The sequence below is a fragment of the Monopterus albus genome, unplaced genomic scaffold (genome assembly GCF_001952655.1).
Source record: "Monopterus albus unplaced genomic scaffold, M_albus_1.0 scaffold7.1, whole genome shotgun sequence".
In the NCBI taxonomy this organism is placed as follows: Eukaryota; Metazoa; Chordata; class Actinopteri; order Synbranchiformes; family Synbranchidae; genus Monopterus; species Monopterus albus.
Genome location: NW_018127887.1, coordinates 2,719,983 through 2,739,131, shown reverse-complemented (window position 1 = coordinate 2,739,131; position 19,149 = coordinate 2,719,983). Strand labels below are relative to the sequence as shown.

At 41.5% G+C, this 19,149-nt stretch overlaps 1 protein-coding gene across 1 annotated transcript in view; it reads left to right on the top strand.

The window, feature by feature from the left end:
* Positions 1 to 9,508: 9,508 nt before the first annotated feature.
* Positions 9,509 to 19,149, top strand: part of LOC109973371 (A disintegrin and metalloproteinase with thrombospondin motifs 20) — a 72,232-nt gene continuing 62,591 nt past the window's right edge. The window contains 3 exon segments of the mRNA XM_020622905.1: positions 9,509 to 9,924; positions 10,095 to 10,456; positions 14,864 to 15,032. Of these exon segments, the coding sequence (XP_020478561.1) occupies positions 9,834 to 9,924; positions 10,095 to 10,456; positions 14,864 to 15,032 (622 nt within the window). The 5' untranslated portion in view covers positions 9,509 to 9,833.

The following is a 19,149-nucleotide window of genomic DNA, read 5'->3' as shown; positions in this document are numbered from 1 at the left end:
GGGTGTTTCTAGAGCTAACGACTGAGAAGTCTGTGAGAGAGGCCAAAGGCCAGGTGATTGGTGGAAGAGGATTCCCCCAACTGATGCATACGCAGACCAGCAGCTTTCCCTCAGTCATACATGTGGAACTGTTTAGGATTTTAGGTGAGACTGAAAAAAGAATGATTGTTTGATTTGGTTTTCAGTTTCATGGCATAGAAGTATAATACAGTTCGTATCAAGTTGAACAAACACTGAAGCATTCTTACATTCCACAGTTAAGGTGACAGTTGTCTCAACAGTGTCGTAATAATGTTCTGCAACACATGTGATGTTGGTGTTGTGGTCATCTGCTGTAGGAATGAAGGGTCTGACCCTAAAGAAATGATCTTTGAACACTATAGTTTTTCCATCAGCCTTTGTTTGTTTCCAGTAAATATTTGCTCTGCCAACGCAATAATGAGGACCATGACATATAAGTTGAGTAGCTCTTCCCTCTGTCATTCGAGGAACAAAAACAGCTGGTTTTCGATTTGATGCTGAAAAGAAACACAACCAACATTATCATTTGTGCATCACTTGGTAAATACCAGTTGCAATAGACTGTGAAAGCTAGTTTCCATGTTGTCTTAAGTTATAAAGCCTGCCATTCTGAGGATTCAGTGGTGCTTTAAGGCACAATCAGTATTCGGTATAATGCACTGAGCCTGAAAGGGTTCAGTTTTATTTTTTTTATATATAATATATTTTAAAATTCCTGCAGTAAAAGCTACCAACATTAAGGAACCAAGAGCTTTATTACTCACCAGTAACTGAGATCCAAACCCTCTTTGGAAAGATATATGTCTGATTGCATCCCCATTCCAGTCTGAAGCCATACTCATACGTCCCACGTGGTAGGTCAGTTTCCATGAAAAAAAGATTTTCTCTCCTAGACTCCATGTCATGGGCAACTGTTACATCTACAGCCGTCTGTGATTCACCTTCAAACCATATCTTTTTATATGGGACTGTGACTTTGTTTGCTGGAAAGCTCAGTTCATATGCGAACCTAATACAGTCACCAGATTCCACTGTAATGTGTTCAGTCATGTTCAGCGAAAACTCGTTGTCATCAAGAGTTTCTGCCATACAAATGCAAGATTATTACAAAATATTCCCAAAATTATTTTCAGTTAGTGATATGTATGATGATATATTTACTGCAGACCTTTGGCACACTGGATCTGGCAGCTGCTGGTCTTAAAAAAGAGGCAAATAATCACAAAGTGGATCGAAGGCATCCTTGTGTTTTTGTGGAACTTGGGAGAAAAGACAAATACATGCAAACTAATAAATAGCAAATATTACATTTAATAAATAAAAGCTTTTGATATATTCCCAGTTAGCATATAACACAGTGCCTTTGTCATTTTTAAATATACATAACTATTATATGAAGTCTTATTATTAGTGTAGTTTGTGAACTTACCCCTCAGTCCACTGTTTGTTCCTGTTTGCTCAGTGTCATCAGTTTCATTAGTAGATCTGCAATACTTTTTAAGCGTTTTTATTTTATCAAACTTAGCAGTCTGAGATCAAATTCACAAACTTACAAAATGTCAAATGGTTGAACCTTGTGTTGCTTCAACCAGTACTTACTTCCTTTTTAGACATCCTCATTTCTGAGGCGCAGGACAGTGTAATGGGGCTAAGAGGAAATAATACTATCTGTGAGAAACATGTGGTTTCTGCTTTTCATTTGGCCACATTCTAAGATGAGAACTACTACGTGTTATAATGTAAGAGTCATCCAAAGATGAGGGTTACCAGACATTTCAACAGAGAATCACCAGTTAACATTGTGTAATGCTGAACTGAGCATGCACTGTTTGTATTGCATGTACTTCAATGTTACACATGTATGAAAGGAACATTACAATCAAGTTACCCAAAAAAGATCTTTCCCAGTGAAAATCATCTTCTATGTATCTGTGGTGGAAACAGAAAACCCTCATGCCAAACTCTCATTGGCTGGTGGTATTTATTTCTAACCAATGTACCCTCACTGTTATTTTGGTTGCTGGTCACAAATAGTGCAGCAGTTGTCCTGCCTGTAGCCCTCGGGGATCTATTACTTTATCTCCTAATTTCGTCTTTATTAAAAAGCTTTGAAATTGCAGGTCAGTCATTCATTTGTATGAAGTGTCTGGACAATTTAGGACAAACCCAAAGCTTGGAGATATGTAAAACAAAGCATACAAGAATATGGAAAATGAATTTGGTTCTGAAGTACTGGAGTGAAAACTGGCCGTCGCTATAGCTGATGCCAAACCTAAACTAAGGGAGCAGGCAACAGGGAATTTAAGGATGTGTGTGTGTGTGTTTTGTGTATATAAACAGAAGAGATGTCATCCTGAGGCATGAAGCCATTAAAGAGGAAGCAAATGGTGTAAATGTAATTCCCCATGAGCCCTGAGATATCAAATCATTGCCTGTTAACACTGACCTCTATAAAATGATTGAACTGGTGGGATGACAAAAGGAAGTTCTATGTGTATACATTGTCTGAGATACAAAAAGAAATGGCAGCAGCAGGGAAACCTATATATTAGGAAAAACACTTGCTGTTTTGCTGCCTTCCTCAGAGTTATATGAGAAGAACTCATGTTGTGTGTTACTTACTTTTTTACCTACTTAAAAAAAGAAAATCCACCCACCACCACTTCATTAATTCACATGTTGTCTCATCTCAGTTGTTGTCCATATGAACAGTAAGTCATGCTCACTCAGTCACCAGACAAACAACAAACTGGGTGAATCCTGCATGTAGCTTACCTGTATCTAAAGTCAGCAGGCCAGTTAGGAAGAAGCAACATGTAAACATGACAACCATTGAGTTTTTGGGACTCACATTACTTTTACCAGAAGCTAAAGCTAACACCCTAAATTGCCATCCCCAAGCTAACACATCTCAACCAGTATGTCCCCTGAACACAAAGGGACAAAACTAACAGAAACAGTCCATCAACCTCCCAAGAAAACAAGTCAACCTCCAAAATGTCACAAGCTTAGGAAGAGGTCGGTGACTTTCCAACTGTAATCTCTTACGGTACTCATTAATAGAAGTCACGTATGCAGCTTGTTTTAATCATGTGTTAAGCACTGGTCATAAAGCAAACAGAAAAAGGGCTCATGAAGGGACTTCTTAATCCATGACCTCATACATATGGCTCCATCGCCAGGTTCTTGTGTGTATACTGTAAAGGCATGGAGCAGAAGAAAGACCCAAGTATCCCCCACTGGACTGTCATCAAATCTCATGACTCACTGCCCGCTTAAAGTTTGCAGCTGTTAATATCTCAAATACTAGGCAGCTGTCTCTAGCATGTGCCACTTAACACTACCAGATCAACCCACTATGTGACATAAGAAAACACAAAGCCCTGCAAAATAAAGTGGTCAGCATTTTGCCTTCTGGCCACACTTAAATGTGTATGTAAAACACAATGATGGCTGGTGACAGACTGACATTCAGAATGCTGACATTTAATGCCACAGTGTTTCTTCTTGTCAGCTGACCTGACTTTAAGGACCAAACAAACTGAAAAGCTAATTTGTAAGTCTGCCTTCGTCAACTGTATTAAGTGACAAATCCCATGCTTAGAAGATGTCAACCCAGTACTAGAAAAGACAAAGTAAAAAAATTAAGCACCCTCTATTTCTATCAGCAGGATGAATGCAGGATTGTCTGCAGACAACTGCAGAGAGGGAACATACAGTATGTCTCAGTATAACCTAAACTGTCAGGGACACGCACATCATGTTGTGAGTGGAATCACGGTGGGTACATCCTGGCCGTGATTCCATTCACATAGCTTCTGTCTAAATCACTGTCCACTCTGTGTAGGATTTATGTGTGTGATGTCTTCTTACAGTTTAGGATGTCTATTTTGGTGTCTGATCTTTTTAAAGTCAATTTTGGAATAAAACATGATCTCACTTGGCATGACTGTATGATTTGTCTCCCTATTTTAGAGTAATTGATACAGTCATGTGATGCGTTCCATTTGGTCTTTATGACACCAGACCTTTCCCCATCACACCCTTTCCCTGTCCCCAAAACACACATGCATGCAGACCAAGCCTCGCTTGTCCCTTACTTCTGTATCCTTATGTCCCCTTGTAGCACTGGAAAAGTATAGAGAGCCAAGTAAGTGACTGGTGCTTAAGGGGATCAGCCAAGAATCAAAAATAAAATGAATGACCACAGCAGGCTATTAGCTTACATGATGTATTGATAGTTTTTTCTTTCTTTTTTTTAATTTATTTTGTCATATCCATTACCTGTTTTTAGTGATGCATTCACACCACTTTAATTTGAATACTTAAAAGGGATCAGCTGAGAAGTCAGAAACTCCACATGAGAGACTTTGTACAGTACCTATTTGGAATCAGACTATTGCTTCCAAGATTAAATTTAATTTATTGAATGAAACAGCTTTAAGTCTAGGCTGGAAAAGGCCTTGGTGGTTGTGTGATGCTGTTTTCAAATGGTAGAAAACACAGTGAGCAAACATGATCTGCACTTACACTTAATAAAATAGTACACAGAATGTTGATTCATCAACAACAGAAACTAGCTGATAATTTGAAAAACAGAGCTAAATAGTGGTTATTTTCAAAGCTGTTGTACATCAGTAGTTTCTGACCATAGCGATTATGACACTCAGAAAAATACCAATATGTTTGCCAAAACAATTCAAAAGGTCTTAATAAGTTAAAAGTGAAAGTTGCATAATAATAATGCTTTAGCAATAAACCACGCAGCAGAATAAGTTCAGAACTAGTAGCTGTAATGAGTAACTAATATGTAAGGCATTAGAAATGGTATAATAAACTTAGTGATGGTTTAATTATCATTTAGTTCCCAACTTACTCCTTGCAAAGTACTGAAAATTCAGCCTTTCTTGCTTTTTCTTGTGATGTAATGACCTCAGTATGAAGATAATAAACACTGACCCGGCTATGAAGGGAGGATGTCAAAATACAGGATTTGGATTTGTGAAAGCAGTAAGACCTCATCATTTATTTACTCAGCTGTCTTTATCGCAGTGAACACAAACCTCAACAAGAATCTTTTTGTTTTCGTTAAGGTTTTTTGTTGTTGTAATTTTTATGTAATATGATGATTTAGTAGTGAGACAGTACTCAGGAAGGTGGTGAAAGAGAACTGTTTTGACATTGTTTTACAGCTGTCTGCAGAGCTAAGACAGACAATACCTCACTCAATAGGAGCAGGAAAGAAGCTGACAGATCATTGTGTTTACAGGGCACTTGGAATTCAACGGCTTATGAAGCTTCATTGTGGCAATGGGGGGGGAGTTGTGGCAGACTCTTTAAGAGATGCATTAATCTGCAGTGCAAGCCAACACAAGTCTCGGGTGGCCAAGCTCCTTGATCACTGCACCATGAGAACCACCTGAACGGTCAGAGATGGGGGAGGGTGGGAACAGAGGTAGGGAGGAAAGTATAGGTGTGGCCAACATGTTATGGTAACTCCTTCAGTAACACAGTAACCTACTATCTAGACCCAACTGACTTTTTTCATTTATCCTCATATGATTCAGTCATTGCACCATGCAGATTATAGTACAATACAAGTGTAGACTTCAGTATTCAATACAAGTTATCTCTGTGCAACATAATACGTGTAATGCTGCAGAGTATTTCACTTAACACTCTCACTGATTATGATGGACTTTTAAAGCTACAATAGTATGCTGTGATGTATTGCAGCTTTTTGTTACCATCCTGTGAGGAATTGTTCTCTGTGGTCATTTTACAAACTGTGCACAGGAGACCCCTTACATGTGCAAATATGTGTCAAAGAAAGCAAAGGTTGCAGCACTGCAAGGAGCAAGACAAGGCCCTGATATATATCAAGAGGAATAGATCACTGTTATGACTGGGGAGTTCAAGCTAATTGAACCATGAGAGGGAGAGCAGCTCTGGAACTGTTTGAGCTCTCAGGCCTGTGCTTTACTTAAGTTTGCGGTAAAGCAGCTGGGGGGGAGGCTTGGCGGCTGAATGCTGGATGATAAATCATCTGACATGTCAGTAGAAGAGCTTCCACTGCTGCCTTTTATTAGTCTACAGTAGGAAAACTGAGTGGTGCACTGAGTGCACAGCACAGTGTTTCTTGGAGAGCTCCAAATGTATCTGGTGAAGATCTCTGGTGCTGATTTTCCTAGCGTTGATTCAGTAATATTGTATGTTTTGATGCAATGACATTGTTGTCTTACTTCAGTTGTATTTGAATGGCTCAGCCACCATTTTAATTCCTCTGTCAAGTCACCTATATTCTCCTACATGTATCTGTGTGAATTGACTGCAGTGACAGCACTGCATTGTTGCACTGTTGTTTTTGTCCCTTACTGCTGCTGGAACACTAGAATTTCCCCACTGTGGGACCAATAAAGTTCTACCCTACCCTACCCCCTACCCATTGCTATAGTAGCATAAATCAGTACTAGGACAAAATATTGAGAAAATGACTGACCAACTAGAGAAAGATCAAGCTAAGAAGTGTAGAGGTAAAATAAAGAAAAATGACAAATGGAAAAAAAAACTACCAAAGAAATTAAAAATATGAACCACGTGGTCTATAACAAAACGTTAACAAGGGGGATAAGGCTTCTGAGGTGAGCAGCACAAACCATCAAATACCATAAAATCAAATGCTCCATACATAATGAATCATTTCTGCTGATGTCTGGTTTACCACATTTACTTGATGTCATTTGATCTGTGAAGCAATGTCCTCACTGTGTGCACAGTTAGGTTCCTGTTGCATTTTGTCTGAGACATATGGAAGTGTCACTGACTTGAAGCAGTAATCCATATGAACAAAACAGACTGGGCTTATTGCAGCAGAGGATTCCACAGTGAATAGAGGCCTAGGGCAGAAACAGACTCATCAGAGATCTAACTCAGCACATCTGGCAGAAACTGGGGATGTTGCATCCATTAACCAGGGCATCTGTGGAGAACTGATGAGTATGTGGGCAGATACACTCACCCTAAATAAACTATCCAGTGCAAGTCATATGACTGATTTTAAAATGTGCCACAGGAGTTAAAAGCTAGTTAGTGGTTGGGTGGGTGAAGTGAAGTTATAGTGATGGCTAGACCTTGGCTCTTGGATACAATGCAGCACAGTTGAAAACAGAATAAATAGAAGGCAAAACCATTAAGACTTAAATCCAGACTCTGTGGGTTTCTGTTGTACAATTTGTGGAATGGAGGCAATCTTCCACTTTGGCTCACTGCTGGACCAATTTTGGTCTAATGTCATGATGATCGGTCTTCATTTGTAGGTGGAGCCATTATTAAACTAGATATGGTGCTGAAGTTACAACACACTGTCAGCAAATACGTTATTCAACCACGACCAATTTCTGAACATTTATTAAAATGTGAGAGCACAAGCAGTGACACATGGATAAGTAACCTCCCTGCAGTGGCTGTTATAGTCTGAGAAAGCTGCACATCTGGAGCTTCTTATTTTCACCTAAAACAATTTACCTTATGTGACAGATTTAATAGTCAAATCAAACATTTTAAATGTAAAACCTTTTACACAGCTTGTCCTTTCCATAGCTTTATGCCAGTATGCCTTTTCATCACTGCTGCTTTCTGTTTGTAAATGAATCTTGTACACAGATTCCTCCTCCTCTTAAATCTTGATGATGAAATAATAGTGACAGTGGATTAGTGATTAAATAACAACTCAGGGAAGCATCACAGGAGTAACAGTTTAGAGATTTTACTCAAAATAATGACAACTTCATCTCAGGAGCTCTGAGATTCAAAACCAAAGAAGGTTGATGTGGTAAAACCAGTGTTTGGTTTACCACTGACCACACTGTGATTTCAGCTGCAATTTTGTCCACAAAACCACTAAGTTCAGAGAAAAGAGAGAGAAAGCTAGAGAGAGGAGTGAGAGAGAGAGAGACCTTTAAAAAGTAATAGCCATGGTTTGGAGACTAGATATTTTATGCCAGAGAAAGTGCTAACAGGATCTTAACATGTTTCTGGTGAGCACACCGAGTCCAGTTACTCTCAAAAATAAGACCCCTTTCACATGTCCATCAACAGTGTGCAAGACTTCATTAATAAACAGGTGGCCACAACAAGAAAGTCTACTCCCTCCAAAAGATGACGGTGAAGAATGGCTCACAATGCTCTCTGTGCTGGTTATTTTGTGCTTTGATTGCCTCATATTTTCCCATGAGTTATAATTCCATAGTAGGCTACTGTGGATATATTTAGAAAAGGTGACATAAAACATGAAATGTATAATACAGATTTAATATAAACTCATTTAACACTTGAATGTTCTCATTGGCTCTGTTATTAAATTTGGGCCCATGAGCACAGATCCATTTATCCACCTATCTGATAGACATTTCTATTTTTGATGTAGTAGGTTATTTATCCATCCATCCATTATCTATAACGCTTATTCCTGAGTAGGGCTGCAGGGGGGCTGGAGCCAATCCCAGCTGACACTGGGCATGAAGCGGGGTACATCCCGAACAGGTCGCCAGTCTATCACAGGGCTGACATGTACACAAACAACCACACACACTCACACTCACTCCTACAGGCAATTTAGAGATGCCAGTCAACCTAAGCTGCATGTCTTTGATTGTGGGAGGGAGCTGGAGTACCCGGAGAGAACCTACACAGGCAAAAGGAGAACATGTAAACTCTGCACAGAGAGGGCTTGGGTCGGCTGGGACTTTAACCCCGAACATTCTTGCTGTGAGCCAACAGCACTAACCACCGCGCCACTGTGCCGCCCAGTAGTAGACTATGGTAAAGTTAAAAAAATATCTGATCTCTTGCTTCATTTTCACAACTGTTTTGTAACATTATGTGCTTCAGCATTCATACATTGTTAACTGTTAATTTATATTGTTTGCTGGTGTTTGTGATTTTAAAAACCTGTAAAGCTGGAGATTCAGGTCTTCTTTGAAGAAGAGGTCTCTAACCTCAGGAGAATTTACCTGGCCAGACGATACATACAATTAAGTGTTTCTAAATGACCTTAAACATACCTCTGGGATTTCTGTGCCACGGGTTCTTGTTATTTACAGACAGCCATGTAGCCCTTGACTCCTGCAGTCAGAATATCGGCCAGTCAATGTATCGGCCCGAGAGTCTGTTGTGCAATTTAAATGTCAGTATTTGCCATCACAAAACACATGACGTCTCTCTAATTATATCCTAACATTGCTATATTGTTTTAATAGGGGACACCGAAATAAAATAAGGTAGTTTTCCCCAAACGTTTCTCAGAATTACATAGTCACAGAGGGCCGAGCAAAAGCTCTAAATTCAATCTGACTTTCACATAATGACTGATACTGTTGGACTAGCTTGTCGCTTGTGCAGTGGTCGAGGGAGGTGGACTCACCATTGGCCCAGGAGCCTGTAGGGGCGTTGCTTTGCAGTCGGTGAGCGCTCAGGACGCACGGGGTGTTGTAGGGATGGCTAAGGCAAAGCGTACTTGGCACGGACCCCTCCTTTCAGTATAGAGCCCAGTTTACATTAGGCAGCAATTTTTTGTCAGAGGGATGAATGTGTCATAAATAGTTGGCGTTTATACAGAGTAGTGGATGCATGTTTAGCAATGCGATGAGGCCAGTGCACTTTGCAAGACTTGAGCTGCAGAGATCCTCCGCGGATCCCACGACCTGTTGCTGGTGAGAAGCCGGGGTAAAGGAGAGGGAGAAGGGGAGCCGCTTGGGAGACACGGAGGGTACTGCCTTGGAGACGACAGCCTGGGTTTCTTTGCGGAGGAAATCATGCAGTTTGCAGTTTGGCTGGTTGGACTAATGTGTCATCTATCAGCACTTGTCGGGGGCACTTTGCAATACCGATTGCATCCGAAACAAGGTAGTGTGTTGTTTTGATCCGAGTATGGTTAAATGATACGATTCCGTTTGCTTCTGTGGTGTTTGAGAATGATGTAGCATTGTCACCTGCAACATCATTTACTAGGCTGCATTACGGATTGCTATGAATGCCACTATGTCTCTGAATCACAACTTTCTGACTTTTTGCAGAAAGTTTCATCAAGCAGCTGTCATCATATGAAATCATCACCCCGCTCCGGGTAAATGACTTCGGAGAATCATTCCCCAACAGGTTGCACTACAAACGGAGACGGAGAAGTTTAATTGATGACCTGTTGGGTTTACGGGTTCACTACAGGATTGATGCATTCGGGGAACGTTTCCACCTTAATCTGACCGCAGACTCCGGTTTCATCGCCCCCTCTTACACAGTGACACACTTGGGAGCGAAACAGAGCAACGACACGGACTCTATCTTGCAGGACCCGAGCGATATGCGCCACTGCTTTTTCCGCGGACACGTCAACGCCAGGAGCGAATACCCTGCCGTCTTCAGCCTGTGCACTGGCCTTGTGAGTATCGACTTTTCTCTGCCTTCAGACATTTTTCAGACACTTTAATCAAGTGCACTACAGTTTCTCTCATGCCAGCTGCTTCCATCCATGCAAGTCCCCGATAACCCGCACCTTAAGATAAAGTGTTACTGGTCTTATGTCACTGAGGAGAAACGTACAGCCCTGTCTCCTACCACTTGTTGGGTGACGCTGTTATTGCACAGTGCAGTCGGGGCATCGGAGTGGTGTAGGAGATTGGGGTGGATATGGTAACAAGCATCCTCTCTAGACAAGTGATATACCTAAAACGCTTATCAGCTCCAAGGAGAGTTGCTGTTCTGTGGTCAGGACAGGCAAAAACGTACCTGGATAAATCTCTGTACAGATTTTTTGTGTCAAGCCAGTGCTTTGCAAAAGTGGCAAACAAAAGAAAATAGGTGATCTGGTCATCTGAGTCTTTTGAGATGCTAAACTAAATATTAAACAGCAAACATGCCAAACATTTGCTAGTTCCACGCTTTCAAATGTGATGACTTGCTGCGTTTTCTGTTTTATATGTTTGTTGCAATGAATATATTTGTATTTGGAGCTGCATGTTGGACAGAACAACCTATCTGAAGATGTCACCTTAGTGTTCTGGGAACTTGTGTTAGGAGTTTTATATAAATAATTTTTCACTTTTTATAGACAAATGAAGTCTTTGATTCAGGAGAAATATAATCATCAAATCAGACTTTAATGAAAATAACCATTTGCAGCCCCAAACAGCAGAAATCGTTAAGTCTAGCACAGCTGCCTGCTTTTTGATTGCCCTTTATTGTGGCTTATAGACCATATGAGGCTATAAAGACATTATTAGGTAATAACAAATTTACAGCCTCTTCATACCATAAGAGGATCCTAATGTTCAAGTCATTTAGCTTGCTGATTCTGGTGTGAGACAATATGATAACTGTTGAAGGGGATGACTTCATGAGTCACATAAGGTTACTGGTCTGGGGGCATGAGGTTGACCTCAGTCGCGCCAGCTGGATTCTGGTGTGGATTCTGTGTGGTGGGGGTGGTTTGGCTGGCCACCACAGCACCAACAGGAGGACCATAGCCTTGGATTCACTCTCCCTGTCAGAACCCCTATCAGTGACATAATCCTTATTTTAGATAGGTGCACTGTGTACAGTACCAGGATAGCATGCCACAGAATAGGGATCAGCTCCACTCACAGTAGTGATCGTACTGCAGTGTAGCTTTGGAGTAAAGAGACCCCCACCCTTATCCCCCTTGTTAACATTTCCAGGATAGCATGCCACAGAATAGGGATAAGCTCCACTCACAGTATTGATCGTACTGCAGTGTAGCCTCTGGATTAAAGAGACCCCCACCCATTTAAGTGTTTTTCATGTTTGTATAGCAATTTAATTCATGAGGTATCCTGGAATCATCACGGTATTAAGCTTTTAATTGCTCCTCTGCCCAACTTTGATGTATGACTCCTTTATCCAAACATTCACATCCTTATTCAAGTAATCTTTGTTGCTTATCTGCATCATCATTCACTGAGAATGACAGGACAATGGACACAACACCAGAGGCTATTGGGTCATAAATGTGCTTGCATCTGATCACTAGGGCTTAATGGCCAGGCACATTTTGTTGGGTTGAGGTCATTAAGGAATACTTAAGCCCCTAAAACAAAGAGGTTATTTTAGAAAAAGTAGGTTCCTCTTTTGTCCAGAGTGACTTAAAGTTGTCCCCATGGTGGAATTGGAGGGTGGGATTGAGGAGCTTTTGGCCTTTTTAAAGTGAGCTGTGACAGGCAGAAGGAGACAATTGCCAATGAACGTAAGGATTGCTCACACCATGGGAACCGTTAGTTCCTGTGTGAGATCGGTCTCCCAGTTCATTCACAGAGCAGAAGTGTGTGGTGAGTAAGCCTGTCCTGAGAAATCAGACTATGTCCATTCTGGCACCAAATGATATACCACTGAGTAAAGTTCATGCTCAGGACGCCTTTATGTCCTTTTTAACTTTAGAGATTGACTGCAACAGTATGTCACGACTGGATGACTCAGCAGCCACAGGATTTAAAAGTGTCTTTGTGGGATTTAATAAAACAGATGTGTGCCAACAGTCGTTCCATCCGTGTCATGAGTGTGACCTCACTTCAAATAGAAGTCCCTCAGTTAAGGTCCAGTTCAGCACCCACTACTGGACAGCAACCATTGTGTCTGTCTAAACCTTTGCCAGATTTGCTGCTGAGCTAATGCTGGGAAACCCTGAAACTCTACCCCCTCCTTTGACTAAACAAAGCATTTGTCTCTTCAGTGTACCGTTTAGAAAGGCTCAGCCATAATCATCTAATTAAAGTTAGATAGTGATTTAAAAATACAGGTAAACTATCAGTTGTTACACTGTATACATCTTTCATTAAATTTAGATTACCACCTCTTTGTTGTAATAATTCAGTGTTTTTAATATTAGTATCCCTTGGGTTGATCAGCTTCCGCACACAGTTCAAAAATATGAAATTTAATTTAAAGGGAGGGTCTCAGTTGCATTCACAGGGTGAATGGTAAATGGACTGCACTTCTATAGCAATTTTCTACCTTACCTGGACAAAGCGCTTTACAAATTCATTCATCCACCCATTCAGACACACACACTCACACACTGATGGTGGTGGAGCTGCCATGCAGGGCGCTGGCCTGGTCACCGGAAGCAACTTAGAGATCATTGTCTTGCCCAAAGACACTTTGACATGTGGACTGGGGAGGATGGAAATTGAGCTGCCAACCCTGCAATCAGAGGTTGACCCACTATACCCTGAGTCACGGCTGCCTCATATGTTTGTGTCATTATACAACTTTGTGATGGAAAGGTAATTTGTGGGGGCCTGCAATACACTGTCACACCTTACTAGAGTGTGGATACACAAACGGAGCCCGATAGAACCCATGGGTACACAAGGGTTTGGGTTAGGTTTGGCCACATAGGTCAGATTTTAGGCAAGACAGCAGGAGTATTCAAATGTCTGCTTCATTTAATGGTAAGAGGAAAAGCACATGACAAACTCCACTCCGTCAGCCTTGAGTCAGGTTTGGACATTATGTATTATAAGCTTGTTGGGTTTGAACGCCACATTCTCTGGAACACCTTACCAAAAAAAATGAAAAGCAGTGGATACTTGAGAAAGCATTTGTCACAGCATACCTTGCCTCTGAACTGACCAGACTGTGTCATGTTTTTATGAAATCATTACACTGCAGCACTGAACACATGTAGCCCTTTAGACCTGGAGCACCTTCAAGGAAGTGTGGCATATACTGTATGTGCAAGCCAACTAATCCTTCACTTTATGAAAGGCAGAGAGGAAAGGTACATGTACTGTACAGATTGCACATGTTTTCCATATCCAATGTATATTTCCATTGTCAAACAGCTATCACTTGCTGCCTTAAAGATAACATTCCACTGTCTAATAACATGTTTAAGTGTGCAGATGAAATTACCATAAAAACACCATTGTGCTTCATGGTTGAGTGAGCTAAGAAGCTTTGTGAGGAACTGAGCTGCCAAATCATTCATCTGTCAGCAGCTCTGTCCATCTATGATGATGTCACTCCTCCCAGTGTCAAGTTCTGAGGGGAAATGCATTTTTATAGTTATAACAAGCACTTTGACAAGAGGCAGTGCATAAAGGTGTGCAATGGTTTGCTAAATCAGGATGACTTAGTGAGCGTTTAGACAGAGTCCAGTATGGCGACATGAGCGGCTTCATTCATGCTTCCAGCCTGCTAGTTTTTCTTTTGTTTTGGTTAGCTATGCTGCTAACATAGGTTACTCTACATTAGCACCAGTTTCTACCACCAGTAGGTACTGACAGATTAAAAAACAGTTAAAAACACCATTTAACATCTAGTACCCTAACTAATGAAAACACATGGTGTATTGTTATGGTGCATTAACTTTGGCCCAAACTGGAGAGTGAATAGCAGTGAATGCTCATGCTAACATGCTAAACAAAAGAGTCTTCATCCAATGGGCGGCCATGTTTGACCATCTCTAGTACGTGATTGGTCAAGCTCCTTTGCAGGAAAAGGCAAAAAAAAAAAAAAAAAAAAGCTTGAAGCGCTTAAAAATGTCTTCCTTGATTATTATGGTTCCAGTTTCAACAATGCCTGACAGTGGTTAGATATTCTCTGACCTTTCTGAGTCACCATGTTCTTTCCATGTGCTCTGCCAAAAAAAAGCTAGGTCAAAAGCATAGAAATAATGTGCACAGTGGTGCTCAAGGGCAAAATAAGTAGACCACAACCTCTTTACTATAAGCTGTAAACTAAACCTGGACATGCACAGTACTGTATGCACACATGCAAGTGCGTGCTTCATACCAAAGCCATCAATGACGCCTCTCTTTTTCTGCTCCAGATTGGAACTTTTACGACGCAACACGGCGAATACTTCTTGGAGCCTCTTTTAAATACTGTGGGGGAGGAGTATGATGACGAGAACAACAAACCTCACCTTGTTTATCGACATGAGAGGAAGACAAACATTTCGAATGCAGACAACAACACAAAGCCTTGTGCTGCCTCAGGTAACAGACTACAGACCGCCAAACCTCACTGCCTGAAACCACTGTCTGTCTGACTTTGACCCACAAACACTTACCTCCTCATGACCTGCATTCACTTTTTTGAGCCATGACAATAAATACTCCCTTAAAATGTAAATTATTCTCAGTCACAATCTTTGGCTTGCAGGATACCCAGAAACTTTAACCCTTAATTAAGGGGTGTTACCGAAAACTCCTCAATTTAATTAAGCAAAATGTGCTCCAGCACTGTCTGGTTTTTTTACTTATGTTCTGCTGGAGCATTCAATCCCAGGTCTGTGGCAGGAACCCAGAGGGAAGGCATAATTACTTTTTAGTTTGCACTTGCAATGAAAAGAAGTGGAGAGGTTTTCTGCTTGGGAGGCTGCTTGAAAGTTCCCCCAGATTCATTAGAATTTTTATGGTCTTTGGGTGGTGGAGAGGCCCTCGAGAGAAAGCAGGGTGACTGAGTGGAGTTGACCATGATGGAAGGCCTTAGAGTTGTCCTCACAGGGAGCTCCGTGGGCGGCCTTTGTTGTGTGATGCAATAAATCTTTTATGTGCCGACTGCTTGATTTGCTGATGTTGTCTGAACCCAGCCATTGTTGCCTGGTGGTGGCTATTGTATGTGGTGGCAGTTTAAATAACTTGGACTGACCTGATGAGTCAGACCAGTACCTCCTTAATATGCTGCACCCTTTCACTCACTTAGTGTGTGTGTGGCAGGCAGAGACTGAGAAATCTAGAGGATCTCTCCGCCCCCACTCTCAGGCACTTTTGAATATACTCTCACTTAATCAGTGTAAGCTTAATGAATGACCTCGACTTTATCTGTACACACTATTATTTAATATCTACTTATGAGAAAATGAGAGACACTACCTGACTATAAACCGATATGCTCCTGGTTAAAATTGTATTCAGGGTACTGCAGGAGGTAGCAGGGAGGAAGATGTGTATATTGATGAGACACCTGTAGGGCTTCAGCAAAGGGCAACAGGTAAACAATGAGCAGAAGGATTAAAAGAACCAGGTCGGCTGGGTTAGGACTATGAGTTGTCCCAGACTGTGGGTCCTCAGTTTTATCAGATAGGCCCTCTCCAGATGCTGTGATAAATTGACTCTTTGAAGGCCACACAGAGCCAAGACTAACAGGCCTGCCATGTCTTTTTATGGGAAGGAGTGCAGTACACACTGCTGCTAGGAGGTTAGGTATAAACACTGGCTTGGCACGTGTCGTTGTACTTATAAAACACTTTTAAGTTGCAGCTCCTGGTCTTGGATTCGGACATTTGCCTCTTGGTTTTGAACATCTGGGTTCAAATCTTTGAGAAAATGCATAGCTCTCGGTACTGTGGTCTTGTCCCTGTAGCTCTTTCAATTTACACTATGTCTGTAGAATATGTCTGTCTCTACAGGCTCAGACTCATTTTTATGTTTCTCATCAGACTAAATTAGTATGGGCATCCTAACCATAGAATAACTGAGAAACATAGGAGCACCAAGTAGAATCACTGTTACCTGAGGAAAGCCAGGATCTCAAAGGAGTGCTATTTTTGGACTGTGCCCTTAAAACTGAAATGCGACCTTTTCTGAATGTCACAGCAAAGGTGATTGAACATTTAGGGCAAAAGGTAGCATTACACTTTGTTAATATACAAATGCAGTGAAAATCTATCTATCCAAAGTGTTCATCATCAGCAAATCATGGAGTGTCTAACCAAACTTGGTGCCAGTTTTTAATTAACGAGTCTCCATTTCATTTCTATTTGTTGACCTCTAAAATATTAGAAATCATTATAACTTAATGCGGTTACACAGCACCACAGTGGCCACAGATGTAAATTAGCGTCTCTATAAAAACTAAACATTTACAAAGAGACTTTATAGGTCCAACTCTCTCATTTGGTCCAAACACATGGAAGCGTAGAATGGCTGACTGAGCCTACAATCTGCTAGCCAGGCAGCATCTCCCATCTGTAGAGACATTCTTTTGCCAGACCTATTTACTGGTGGTGATTATTATTCTTCGTCCACTTTTCTCTTTGCTTTGCCCTGAAAGAAAACATTTTTTGAAAACAACAAAGATGAAACAGGCTTTGTTGAATGATGTAGACCTCCAGGAAACAAAATGTGGCTCAGGGGAAAGATATCTCGGGTGAGATAAGCTTTTCCTTCAGATATGATGTCTCATAGTAGTGCCTCGATGCGCTGTAGACAGTGCTGGAACAAACACTGGGATTTCTGTATCTAAAGGCATTAAGAGTTTCCATAGTTTGTACAGTCACTGCACATCTTTGCCAAAAGGTGTTGAAAGGAGAGGAAGGCTATGTTTCCATATAGATACATTTAACAAAGAGCAGGTTTTGTTTCCAACTCTGAACTTATCATCTCTGACACATATATTTGTTTTTGTACATGTGCTGTCACGACCTGTGGTGACAGAAGTGTAGTAAAAAGGGCTTTTAAAGTTTTACCTTGATAGAAACTGTTTTGTTATTTCAGCGGTCATGACAAGGCTGTCTGCGGCCGCTTGTCTTTACTACGTGTGTTTACGCGATGGTGACCACAGCATCATTGTAAGTCCCGCTGAATGGATGTGAATTTTAAATAGGGTTCCTAATACTTATTTTATTTAAGTTTCAGACTAACACTGAAAATTGTAAATATAAAAGTTAAGCAATTAACTTGAGCAACTCGTGAGATTAGACCTCACTGACGGACATTGCTAACAACTCTATCAGGCTTCCTTTTCTGTCAGCCAGCCTGGGTGGCTTCCCTGCTGTGTAGAATACCTCTGGAGTAGATAGCTGTTGAGTGGGTGATTAATGCTTTAAAATCACAGGCTGCCTTGTTGTGCCTGGTTCTGGCTTTTAAAAGCCTCTGGAGATTGATTTTACTGGGATCAAATCGCAAAACAGCTTCACCCTTTAATGACACATTCTATAAGGTATCTGTCTCTGAGTTTGCATGTGAATCCCTGTGTTGTCCTTCGACAGAGATGGCCACACGGATGAGGGTGGCAACAGATAGGGGCAGATTGTTCTCACGTCCTCTTCCCTTTGCTTTCTAAAATCCATGTGAAGACAGGCAAGAGAAGGCGAGAATCAGAGCTGTACAGTGTCTCTTTCTCACAGTCGCTGGCTGTGAGTGTCAAGCTGTGGTGTGTCATATTTTGTCTGAATTAGAAACAGTGAATTGAATACAGGCAGCTTGTCAGCAAACATTACCAGATGAAAACCCAAACACCCATCTCACATTTTGGCTCCCAAGCATGTCACTCGATTTTTTTGATGGCTTACTGAGGGTAGCTGGGACTGGCTTTGATGCAGCAATACTTGGCAAACATGGCATCTGTGCCCCCCTGACCCTCAGTACAATCATTGTATAGGATTCCCCCCCTCAGTGCCCACTGTGTATACATGGTAGTTCAAATGCTAGCATCAGGTTTTTATTCAATGGGTTCATTTACATGGAAAAATGCCCTCCCCTGCCTGGGGTTTCAACTAGCCGACTTGAATCGCTGCCTGTTCTCTCCCTTTGCGCTTTCATGTATTTGAATGGACGCACTTGTTGATTGTGACCTCACATCCTTGTTTGTTTGGAATCACTCAGTGGATGAGTGGATGAGAGTTTTCCCTCCAAGAGGTGTGTTGTTACTGAGCTTGCTGGCTTGTTTGCTGGGACTCAGTTGGAGCTATATATGCATTAATCTCTTTGTTTTCCTCTTAACTATGACTCTTGACAGGGGTCAGGAAAGTTGGTCAGTCAGGGTGTGATGGACAGGCGCTGATCACTTAGACAACCTCAATCACCTTTAGGGTCTGGCTTTTCTAAAAGGCTTAGGCTTTCTCTGTGCCCTCATGCCCTCTGGAAAGACTGAACCTCCCCTGTTCCAGGAAGCACCTTTTGTTGCTAAAGGTTTGTTTAGGGGCTTCTATGTGCCTGCAGAGATGTGGTTTGCTTGTGAATGTGTGTTTGCCTCCATTAGGCGTCGGCGTCACCTCCCCAGCTTGTCAGTGGATGAAGTATCCCACTGAGTATTGGGAATTGCAGAATGGGTAGTGCAGAGGAACAGAGAGAGGAGTGTCTTTCCTGTGTGTTCGAGCCGTTCTGGTGT